The sequence below is a fragment of the Geospiza fortis genome, unplaced genomic scaffold (assembly GCF_000277835.1).
Source record: "Geospiza fortis unplaced genomic scaffold, GeoFor_1.0 scaffold55, whole genome shotgun sequence".
Lineage (NCBI taxonomy): Eukaryota > Metazoa > Chordata > Aves > Passeriformes > Thraupidae > Geospiza > Geospiza fortis.
In genome coordinates, this window is record NW_005054308.1 from 1912834 (window position 1) to 1925141 (window position 12308).

At 41.6% G+C, this 12308-nt stretch overlaps 1 protein-coding gene across 4 annotated transcripts in view; it reads left to right on the forward strand.

Moving 5' to 3' along the window:
- The window catches only part of P4HA2 (prolyl 4-hydroxylase subunit alpha 2), a 33984-nt gene extending 25467 nt beyond the window's left edge, over positions 1-8517 (forward strand). Inside the window, exons 10-17 of one of the 4 annotated variants that reach the window (XM_031055303.1) lie at positions 647-717; positions 947-1046; positions 1969-2022; positions 4391-4450; positions 4519-4584; positions 6717-6785; positions 7182-7278; positions 8009-8517. In XM_031055303.1, coding sequence (XP_030911163.1) covers positions 647-717; positions 947-1046; positions 1969-2022; positions 4391-4450; positions 4519-4584; positions 6717-6785; positions 7182-7278; positions 8009-8079 — 588 coding nt within the window. In that variant the 3' untranslated portion in view covers positions 8080-8517. The remainder of the gene's footprint in view (positions 1-646; positions 718-946; positions 1047-1968; positions 2023-4390; positions 4451-4518; positions 4585-6716; positions 6786-7181; positions 7279-8008) is intronic. The other 3 variants (XM_005418678.3, XM_031055301.1, XM_031055302.1) reach the window with 3 other exon arrangements.
- The last annotated feature ends 3791 nt before the right edge of the window (positions 8518-12308 follow it).

A 12308-nucleotide genomic window follows, 5' to 3' on the forward strand; every position in this document is an offset into this window, starting at 1 on the left:
ACTCACTGTTTAAAATGTCTAGGTGCACTGTGCTTTTGCGGAGTTACCTTCATCAGAGCTAGATGTTCCAGGCATCTCTCAGCTGGAAAATTTGAGCATGGAAATGTTGAGAGTTGTATTTGGGAGTTTTCTACTACTGGGAATTTGCTTGTCCCATAGTTTGTAACTTGTTCTGCAAAAGTTTTCACTTGTTATTTTACATCTGAAAATGAGGTTGGGGTTTTAGTCCATATGAGGAGCAGGTGGATTAAATTCATGGACTATCCAATGATTTTCTCTTTGCTGGGAACTTGGACTTCATATGTTGATAACTTTTGTTGTTGTTCCCTCTTGCTAATATTGACTCCAGCTGTTTAAAAACAGTGCCTTCAAAATGTGTTCAGCAAGCAACTCATGGATTTAATCAATATCATGGTCTGTGCAGTCCCTCAGACTTTTTCCAGGATCAGATGCAGGTCATGGATTGTACCTGTGTTTCTGCATGTGTTGTTTTAGCATGAAATCAGATAATATTCCAGGTTGAAGCTCTTTCATCCAGTGAGTTACTGAAGTTGGACAAATCAGGTGTTGTTTTTGGTAAGATGTGAGAAATTTTCTATCCTATAGCTGATGTGTTTCTTCCCCCTTGGGATTTGTTTTGGCACAGCTGGCACGAGCCACAGTACGTGATCCCAAAACCGGTGTCCTTACAGTGGCCAGCTACAGGGTATCCAAGAGGTAAGCAGAGGGAAGGGCTGAACTTTAAAGTTTTTGTGCTTAACAGCTGTTGTTTGCTACCTCCTATGTCCGAAAACCTGAACTGCTTTGCATGTAACCAAAGCTTTCCCAACAAATGCATGGAAAATGGCTCTTTTAGCCGTCTGACAAAGGGCAGGAGAATCCTTCTGCCTTGGGAAATGTGATGTGGTGATTGGTATTGTAAAATGTGTTCCTGTCCTTCCCTTAGCTCGTGGTTGGAGGAGGATGATGATCCTGTTGTGGCCAAGGTGAACCAGCGAATGCAGCAGATCACAGGGTTAACAGTGAAAACAGCTGAGCTCTTGCAGGTTGGTGGACTGGCTTCATCCTGGTTAAGGAGGTCTGGTGCAGACACATGTTTTCTCTGTGTGTGCCAGGCAGAGAAGGGTGGAGAGACTAAAGCAATATAAGATAACTTCGTGCAGAAATCTGAAATGTATCAGTTTGTTCTGAGGGAAATGCCTGCTGTTTATTTAAGTCTGCAAAAGCTTATTCTCTGTCCTAGTTCAATGTTTCTAAGACCCAAGTTTTTTTTTGCTATAGTCTGATACGAATTCTGATCTTTGGATGGCTGTTGGGAAGAAGAGTGCCAGTAGTACAGCAATGCCAGAATAGCTGTATGTTAGTCTATTCACTGTTTCTCTTCCTCCATGCTCCTTGAATTCCTGTTTCAGAGCTTGGTAGAAATACTCGTGATTACAGGCTATCCATAGAAACCAGGTATTTGTGTAGTGAATGGGAGACACATTAAGTACAGCCTCAGAGTCACTAAAACGTGTGATTAAAAAGTAAGGGAAGAGGTGCTTTTAAGTTAATTTTCTGTGAAACTGGAGAGGCATTTGTATGTAACAGATCATACATGAGTGGCACAGAGTCCAGTTTTGTCCCCTAGGCTGAACTCACAGGGAGTTGCACACTTTCATCTGCCTTTCCTTCAGAGGAAGGAAGCAAGAATGTGGTGAAACTATTGCTGCTGAATGTTAAACAAGCTGTTGTAGTGATAAGTACAAACCCTCAAGCTACAAAATGGAAAAAGCACTCAAGTTGTTTCTCATCTGTGTACCTCAGTTCCGGCAATCTAAAAATAAATTCAGTGTACTATAGATAATCATCTTGCCACAAAGTGCTGTTTCTCAGAGCCTGCTTTGGATTTCTGAGAGCAAGTGCTGTTCTGCAGCAGTCACTTGCAGTTCAATACATAAATATGTGTTTCCTTCTTCCATGCTGTAGGTTGCCAACTATGGAATGGGAGGGCAGTACGAGCCACACTTTGATTTTTCCAGGGTAAGATCACACTTGCAATTATTTCTTAATGGGGTGGGGAGGAGGGAACAGTTTGGTCTGAGAGAAGTTTTGGAGGTGTTTTCTGTTAAAGCATTTAATATGTAGCCCTGTTGCATGGATGAATTATGAATTCTGAAAAGCCTTTGCACTACCTTCTCTGATGCTGAAAAGTTCAGGAGAATTATGAACAAATCTTCCTGCTTACTTTGGGACCTTGATTCCTTACACAGTACAGCGACTCGAAAAGAGTCATGCAGCACTTGAATGTGCTCTTTGCATTGTTTTATTTGTATACTGAGGTCTGCAAGCTGTGGGTTATGAATCTGCCTTGTTCCATTAGGCTTCTGAGTTCAGTGATGTTGTCCAAACCCTGCTTTGCTGGGTGTTTTGAAGCATTTTGCAGGAGGTGACTGAAGAGGAGATATCCTTCCACCTTCCTCCTGAAAAGTAAACATTATGGAAATCCTCATAGGTTGTACAGCCCTTCTGGCAGACCCCTGAGAGTGGCTGCAGCACTGGGGTCTGAAAAAAGTTCCCTGGGTTGGTTTTGAGGGCAGTGCTCCAGCACAGGTTGCATGTACATGTGCTAGTGCTGGGTCTTCATGAGGCACTAGAGGGCTCTGCCTGGCAAAGAACAGCTCTGGCTTGCTGTGGGAGAAAAGAAAAGCAGATTCTTAATAATGACCCTCAACAAGTTCATGGCTGTGCTAAGCATACTGAGGAGCTGTGGTGAGTGGTAACTTCAAATGTAAAATCCATGTGATGCCTTGGTTTCTGTGGTATTTCAGTGGGATCTGGCATAATTCAGATTGTCCCACTGGTTTTACCTGGTAGGAGGGATTGCTGCAGCCAGAGTATACAACCCAATAATTAAGTGCAGGATTGAAGCCTCCTAACTTAGCACTGTTTAAAAAATAAAAAAAAATTCCAAGTTTTAACACTAAGGAAGTTTGTATTCATTAGCTTTGGCCCATTCTGAGAATTTTCCTCTTAACTTCGTCTGCTTAGTTTCCTGAGTTGAGCAAGTGTTCTTAAATTCTCTTCAAATCCTTTGAACTCAAGGACCTCAGGCATCAAATTGGCCACTGTGGACTTTACTTTTGGATTAGGAGCTGGAGCAGAGCTCCACTTGGAACATAACCTTGGCTGCATTTGTCAGCTGAGGCAAGGCACTTGCAGAGGTTGCCACAGTTCTGGTCTGGTCCTGCAGGCTCTCTGTGGATCACAGACTTTGTGGTGAAATAGAGGTGCTGCTGTGTCTCCCCAGCTTCTGATCAACCTTGAAGCTTTTTGTTCCCTTGCAGTTCTCAAATAGCGGCCCTTCAGTAGCTGCCTATTACAACTTGGAGATTTTATTGGTTGTTCAAGTTAGATTTTTGCTGTTGAAGTTCAGAAATTCATAGTTGGACCTGGATTTCACAGCAGTGGCAGTAACCAGGGAATTTTCTGTATCTGTGTTCTTATGTTGGCTTTTTTGGATTGGAATTGCATATGCAAGTTTGGGGTTTTTGTGAACACATTCCAGGAAAGACCCCTTGTTCATTAAAACATGCTTCAAGCAGATTGAACTACAACATCTTAGACATAGCCAGTGTGGTTTTTCCTGCTGTTTCTTTTTCAATACTGATTTATTGTTTTCTTTAAATGTTGAACATTACTGCTTTTTGTGTAAAAATGCAACTTGATGTCTCCTGACTGGAATGACTTCCTGACTATTAGCATTGTAAATAAATTTCTAATTTCATTTTTTTGAAGGAAAGACACTGGTATTTTGAATGTTCTTTCTGCTTCTACACTGGCACCAGTGTGATCTCAACTTCAACAAATGAAACTCAATGTTTTTTACAGACTAAAGACAATTTGATCTTTTTGATGTGGTCTTTAGTCCTAGACAGGCAACCACCTGAAACTACTCTATAGTTTTGTCTGCTGTCAAAACATGCATTTGCTCTTCTCATGACAGTATTTCTTTGAGTTGTTACATTTACAAGACTGTTATCTAAAGCCCACTGAAGATTAATTTTTTGTACTCATGTCAGTTGTTGACTTTGGATCAGTGCCCAGAGCAATAATGGCCTGTTGTTAACCTTACTTGGATAACATCTGTGCCACAGGCCCTGAAAGCAGTGCTTCTATTCTCTCTCCAGAGCTGTTCAATGCAACTTCTCTTTGTCACATCCCAGTGCTCTGTGCATGCAGCTGTGCACCCTGGCTGCAAATTGTGATGGCTTTAACACTGCCCTGTATCACTTGTCCCCTTTCTATTCCAACTCTTTAAATTGGGCTTGAAGATCTCTGCAGAGCTGCATGTGGGTAGCTCTGCTGAGAGCCTGTTGGGACCCTGGGTTAAAGTTGTTGTCTGTTGCAGCGACCCTTTGACAGCACACTCAAATCGGAAGGAAATAGGCTAGCGACGTTTCTTAACTATGTAAGTACCTCTGTCTGTCTGCTGTCTGGGAGCTGGAAATTTGCAGTTATTCTCATTTAATTTTATAGAAAGATGAGCCAGATGCTTTCAAGCGGTTAGGGACTGGAAATCGTGTGGCCACTTTTTTAAACTATGTAAGTATGATGATCCTTTATGCATTGAGTGTAACTTCAGCAGCATCTTTTTACAGCTTGCGCAGTTGGTTCTTTGTAGAGATTTCCTGGCATCTGGCAGTAGGATTTCATTATTCCTGCAAGCATCAGGTGCTGTCCCATCTGAACTGATAGAATTTTGGTGGTATTTGATGTCAGAGCAGAAAATTTGAATATAGGGCCCATCTTCTCCCTTCAGTTACTCTGCTATGGAATCTTGTACTTAAGTGGATTCCATGGGGGCAAGGAGACTTTGGCTTAATTCTCAGAGGGAAATATGTGGGGTACTCATGTGGTGTGCTTTTGGAGAACTTGACTATCAGCCACTTAATGTGAGACAGTCGTGTTTTTCGACCACTGTTTGACAGCACGTGATGTTGTGGTCTGTGATCTCTTCCTCAGCTGTGTGGCAAAGCCAGAGTTGCTCAGTTGCTCAGCACAGGTGCTGCTTCAACAAACAAAGGCAGGCAGAGCTGATAAACTTTGTGCAACTAGGTTACAGTGCAGACTTGAAAGATTCATTAGTTGCATGCATTATACAGCCCACAGACCATGTACACTGGAATCTTAAACAGCTGCCACTGGGAATAGTGACCTTGTTTTTACAGTAGTAGTCTTCTGACACTATTTTATCTATCAGCCTGTACCCACTATATCTTTAGGATCACCTCATGTTCTGTGTTTAAGATTTTAGTGATATAGTTTAAATATTTTTATCACAGAATTTTAAATTTGTTGGCTGACATCATATTTTGAGAGTGAAATGCATCTCAAAACAGAATCATTAACACTTTCAACTTGGTGTAGTGGGGAGGGATATAATCTTCAAAACAAGAATTGGTGTAAGATGGGTAGCTGTGAAATATTCTGCTGCAAAGAAATTTTAAATTGAGTCAACCTTTATTTTGTTTGCTGCTCGGAATTTTGGATGAGCTTTGATTTAGAAGGAACAATACACATCTTCTCTGCCAGTTGTACATGGTCAAAGGCACTTTGCCCTTGTTTATCCAATACAGAACTCATAACACATCATACATGTACCACCAGCCTTACTAAAAAGAGTAGTTGTGTGGCTAAGATATGGATTAACTTGCAAGGCTGCATGCACATGCTTTCTAGCTGGAGGGGGCAAAAACCTGTGCACCTGTGGCATCTGATGCCCTTTTATTGTACCAAGCAGGAGGACACCAGAGTGGTAACAACTTCTGCTTCAAACAGAAATCCAAGTTACAATAGGGATTGTGGGGGCTTTGGGAGTGTATTAATAGTAGTTTTAAATTTGGTGGGAGTTGGATCTGACTAATTTGTTTCTTTTAATTAGAATCTGACCCAAAGCTTACTGATTTCAGTGGAAGGACATTCTGTTTTTAATGGGAGCACTTCTAGAAGTGCTAGAAGTTTGGGGTTTGAGTCAAGTCTAGAATTTATAATAAATCCATTGTTATTGATGAATATAATAGGGTTAAATTCATTCCAGTGTAGTAGTGCAAAACATAAAGATGCATGGTTTTGTTTAGAGTCACATAGCTGCAGCTGTTGAAGCTTGAGCTGCCTAAAGCACTTGAAATTGCATAAGACTGTTGGTGAACAGCACAGAAACAGTGCAGAAAGAGAGGTTTTTCTAATAGTTTGTGTAGTTTTTGAAGTGGTTGACCAAGATGCATAAACTAAATTATGAAAATGAGTTCCAAAGGCATGGTTTCAATTTATGAGGAAATATGTGGTTTAACAGACTCTTGTTTTCCTAATTGGATCATAAAGTAGAATGAAATTCTTGAAACTAGCTTACTCTGAGGTCCTCTCTCTTGTTCTAGAGTATTAGCTTATTAACATTTCAGGTACACAACTTCTAGTAGCTATTTGAAGTAGAGGATACATAATCTAGGAAATGCATATCAGATAGACATAATCTGCAAAAAAGCCTTCAGCTGAAATAAAATGCTTCGACAGCAGGTACTGCTTCTTCTGCAGATTGTGCTGGTTGAAGTGCACCCTCCTCATCAGTGCTGCTTGTAGGGGTGCAAGTGCAAATATCAGGCCTTGGGACATTTATAGCTTGTGAGACTGTATGAAAAGCCTTGTAAAAATACAGTTTGTGGACTTTGTTTTCTCAGATGAGTGATGTAGAAGCTGGAGGAGCTACAGTTTTCCCAGATTTTGGGGCAGCAATATGGCCCAAGAAGGTAAAGTCTGTTTATGTGTTTGGGTTTATTCCTTCTCTCTCCACTTCCTGGCTCTCCCTCAGCACAATCTGTGTAAGTCAGCTGATGTGACAAGTGCAGTTCATTGCAGCTGTAGTGATCTTGCAGACCAAAGGGCATCTCCCTTTGTTGGTAATGTGTGAACAGTTTCTCTGTACAACTATTTTTAACAAAATAAACTTATGTTCAGTAGAATTCCTCTGTCCTCTGAACGTGGCTGTACTAGAACAGGACTAAGAGTTTTTCATGTGCTGTTGGTGACCTATTAAAGTGCTTGCAGCCACCTGCAGCTGAATCCATGGGCATCCTCCTCCCCTTACTTTAATGTGGTTATGTTGACTAGGTTCTGACTAATCCAAGTCTGATCTCACTTTTCAGGGAACAGCAGTGTTTTGGTACAATCTCTTCAGAAGTGGTGAGGGGGATTATAGAACAAGACATGCAGCTTGTCCAGTACTAGTAGGGTGTAAATGGGGTAAGTAATACTTCTTTGGAAACAAATCCTGAAGGTAGGCTCATCTATATAAAGCTGGGGATACACTGAACTCTTATAAAAGCATAACCTGGGTACCCCTTCAACTACTGGAGTCATTTGGCCATAATGAAATTTCTTGCCATTGATCTCATGAAGTATTAAGCAGCTGCATTTTACAGCTATAGCTTTTCTAGTGAGTTTTTGTGTCAATGGCAGCACAAAGCGTAAGACTGTCACTGGGTTTGTGTAATGTATCAGCATCAGAATTACTTGAATTGTCACTTGGCGAGAATCAGGTCTATTCCTACAAAGATCTGCCCATAGTTTGAGCTGCAAAAGGATGAGAGTTCCTTTAAGGTAAATGGGTGTCTGGACATCAGGAGTTTCTGCTTCCTTCTGAAAGCCTATCAAGCTTCATATAATCTATTCCCATACCTGTATCCCCTAGCCTCCAAGGTATGCCCCTGGAGTGCCAGAGCATGCTGACTGTCAGTGATACAAGCCCCAGAATACACTGCTCTGTTAGTGTTAGCTCCAGAATAGTGCATTGGGGAAGATCCTTTCTGCCCCAGCCTTTTGCATCTTTCTATGTGTTTTCCCTTGGGTGAGTAGAGAAGTATAAGCATGGATCCCCAAACTGAAAGATTTTACCTGGAGTATCCATCTAGGTTGTGATGATACCCATGCTGGGTACATGGTGATAACTAATTCCAGTTCCCTGTTTCTGCAGTTTCAAACAAATGGTTTCATGAAAGAGGAAATGAATTCTTAAGACCTTGTGGGAGAACAGAAGTTGACTGAACTCCAGCCTGCTGCAGACCTTTGTTTCTGTCTCCTTTTCTACTGTTGTTTGTTCCAGTTCATTTCTAAGAAATGATCCATCTTTTTCTCCAAGAGTCCTGGCACTTTACTACAAAAGAACAATAAAATATGTAACACCTGTGAAAGAAAGTAAATGGCATTGTACACATTCATGTCTTTTGGTTGCAGTTTTTTCCACATTTTCCCTGCCTTCCTCCCTACAGTGTCCCTCTGTAGTAGTGGTGGAAACAGTGCTGTGATCAATTCTGTTTGTTTTGGGTGCTTGGTCTTGTGCCTTTTGTACCTCAGATTTAGATGTTAAATATTTCTTTGAACCAAAGTTTTTTTTAAAAAAAAAAAGTTTTGTGTACATGTTGATTTTATTGTATTTCTATGGATCACAAGTTTTAAAGCAAAAATAAATGTTCTTTCCATAAAGTGATCTCTATTTGGAGTCCTTGATTGGTGCATCTGTATTTGGTTTTAAGGAACACTGGGCTTTTACTTTTTCCCTGAAGGCCTGTTGCTTGTTGCCCTTTTCCTGTAGAAAATACATCATGATTTTGGACAGTGTTCTGTCTCAACACCTATGGAAATCAGTAGGATGTCTTGCAAGCAAATCTTAATCTACTTCTGTAGACTGGAGTAGGGTTTTGTCATGCCTTTTAGGGCGACTGGGAATAATCATTCCCTGTGATTCTCCTTTGTCCTTTTGCTCTGTTAACGTGTGAGTATTGGCCCCTTGCCAACACATGGAGGACTGGAATGAGTTCCCATTTCTGAATTATTTACAAAGAAATTAGAGTTAATTGCTGACAAAAAAGCAAAAGTTATGGAGGAACAAGCAAATGTTTCAGAAATGTGGGTGCTTGGTCTTAGTATCAGGCTCTTGTACCAGTATGTGGCTGTGCAGCTGAATTGACTTTGGAACCACATCCTGCTGTCTTCTTGGGAGAGACTCATAGTATGGGAGAGTTTTACATGTTAGATATAATACATGTCATTAATTTATTCTATCAGTATTAAAGCAGTGTGCCTCAGCAATGCATCTTTGTGTGCTCTTGTATTTTATATGTAAAGAACTGATGAATTTGAGGGTTATTGCTTCATTTAGGTGCAGCATGCACCTGTACTTACTAAAGCTTTAATTTTTCTGTTAAACATGCACAACTGATTGAAGAAAGAGGCCTTGCATTGTCCAGACAGAGACTTGCTGAGCTCAAGTTGTTAATAATACTGAAATGAGAATCCAGACTTGTGACTAAGCTTTGTGTGAATACTTAGTGTAGGTAGTTATAGAAACTGCAACATTTTTTTCCCTAAAAGCTTTGTAGACCCAGCACAGCTGAGCTCAATGGCTGCTCTCTAATCTCCCAGGGCCCTTCTTTGCTTGCCATGAATTTTGTGGTTGCTGGCTGGCTGTTCAGAATATCTCATTGTTGACCTCCAGTTTTCTTAGTAAAATGTCTCAGCATAACATAAACTTAAGAAGTAAGAAGTTTTGCTTTATAACAAAGTATTCAATGTACAACAGTCTTGCAGATGTGAAGAAGTGATGAGCCAAAGCCACAGTCTCTGGTTGGAGCACTCTGGGTTTTAGGGGAAGGAAGAGGAGCTACTTAGGCTTTGTCGACGTGGTATGTTGACAGATAAAGTTCACATCAGGACTCTGGCCAAAAACTGCACATCCCATTTCTGAAATAGCATGGTTGGCTGGGAACTACCGTTGTTAACTGTGTGTTATCATACTGAACTCATAAAGATAATTTTACTTGCATGTCTTCTCTCAGAAAAATCCTATTCTATCTTCTCAGTTGTCTTTGACCTTGCTCCCGCCTAAAGTAGGAGGCAATGAGTGTGGATGCAGAGCTGCTTGAATGCCAAGTTGCTTTTGGTGCTTTATGCAGGATTTTCTTCCTGCTAATCTGGTCTGAAGAGTAATAGATAATAAGTATCATAATTTGAGAGAAAAGACCATATGTGGCTTTTGAGATTTAGTAACTTCCCAAGCATATTTGTGTAGTCTGTCACATTATACTCCCTATTCTGTCTCCTATCATTGCAGAAGATGAGCAGCATATGGCAGTTGAACTAAATTTGAGCCTGAATTTATAAAAGAGACAGTTCTTAGACCTAAAACAAAGAAATTTCAAATGCTGGAGCAAATCAGCCTTTCTGCATATAGGCACTGGGAGTTCCTGCCAGTGTATTACTGGTAAGGGAAGTGCTTAGTACTCTCTTTTTGAGACTGCAGTGGTTTTTCTCCTGACATCATGTGTGTTCTTTATTTCACAGGGTTTAAGTACTTAGCACAGACACTGCAGAGGCTGACTCTGGACCAGTCACTTTGAAGTGCTTTGGACCTTTTCTGGCCACATCTGGTGGAATTAGCTGGAAATGAGGTCTGCAAGGTGCTGCCCTACAGTACAGATACTGGTGAAGGCTGACACCATATGAACTCTTATGGAAAGGTGATTTCTTATCCTCTGTAGATGTTGTAGTCATAGGAGGAGCAACCACCCCCAGCCCATGCCAGTAATCCACATTCTAGTCTGAGTGCTGCTTAGGTGGATATAAACTGGGTCACTGAGCAGTTGTGCAGCCCTCCAGCTGGGTTGGGAAATGGCACAAAATATTCATGTTCGGCTGAACAGACTCAGGGAACTGCTTACCAATTTTTTGCTTGCATTAGAATTACTTGTGTTTCCTGTTACAGTAGAACAGCATGTGAAAACCATCAATCTAATCACCTTGGATGGAAAAACAGGTATCCAGGCTCAAATGCGTAGTGGGAGTGGTGAAAGGGTCTGGCTGGGATGCATGTGGGAAGGAGTGCAAGCCCTAGCAGAGAGCAGTTGACCTACTCTGCTCAGAGGGAGACCACATTTGTGTTATGCAAGACAGTTCTATACCTTGGCTGAGCTGTGGACTGCCTAATTCAGGAAGAAAAAGGGTCCTTTTTCAGTGATGCTAAGTTGTGTTTGAGATGAGGGTGGTGCATGTGTAAAAGGCAGCCTAGGATCTAACTGTCCTCCAAGCCTCTTTCTGTTCTTCCTGCACCCTGAGATGGTGCTGGGATGGCTCAGCACTGCAGGTGACCTGTCATTAAAGCCAGGCAGTTTATGCCCAAAACTTACCTCTGCTTGGTAAGGATTTCCCCAAAGACAGACTTTGTTTGCAAAGCCCTGGGAGAAATGTCCCCAGGTATTTTTCAGCTTTCAGAGAAGCCCTTAGCTTGAGCATGAACATCAGGATGCTGCTTCTGAAATTCCTGATGAGGCCTTGAGAGAAAGTCAAGGATAAAACCAAACCACTCACTCGATGTTAGGATCAGCTGGGTCAAAACTCACACAGAGTAACAATTTTTTTTCCTTGAAATCTGTTTTTCTCTCATGCTCTAAGGCCTCTCGGCTGTATCAGCAACATGTAGGGAACTGGGGTCATGGTGCCCTAAGCTGTCCTGGCAGCACCTTGCTGTGTAAGGGCACGTGTAACCAGACCCAGCACACTCTTTGCCAGGGCAAGGAGAGAAAGGACCCTGGCTGCATTTTGAGTTTTCAGCTGCTGGGGCATGGCAGCTGCAGGGATGTGATGTGCTGGTGGGCAGCTGTGGTATTTGCAGGGGTCCCCAGGACGAGGTGAGAGATGAGTGAATCTGACTCCATGTTCTCAGAAGGCTAATATGATATTATATGATGTTACATTACATTATATTATGCTATACTAAAACTATACTGAAGAAAGAGAGAGGATACAGACAAGGCTTAACAAGAATGATAATGAAAAACTCGTGACTGACTCCTCAGAGTCTGACACAGCTGATGGTGATTGGTCATTAAGTGAAAACAATTCACATGAAACCAATCAAGCGTGCACCTGTTGGTAAACAATCCCCAGCCACATTCCAAAGCAGCAAAACAGGGAGAAGCAAATGAGATAATATTGTTTTTACTCTGAGGCTTCTCATCTTCCCAGGAGAAGAAATCCTGGTGGAGGGATTTTTCGGAAAATATGACAGTGACAGGCAGCCCCATGGCTGCAGCTTGTAGCTCAGGTCAAACTCCCCCCCACTGTGTGTTCTGCTGTGCACCTTTGTGCAGCCCAGCTAACAAAAGCAGCTGTGTAGCTGATTATTTGCTGGCCAAGGCGAGTATGAGTGAAGCTATTTGGTGGTGTGTTGTTTTGGGCTAGAAATATACTTTATCAGATGTTTTGCATCAAGATTTGGG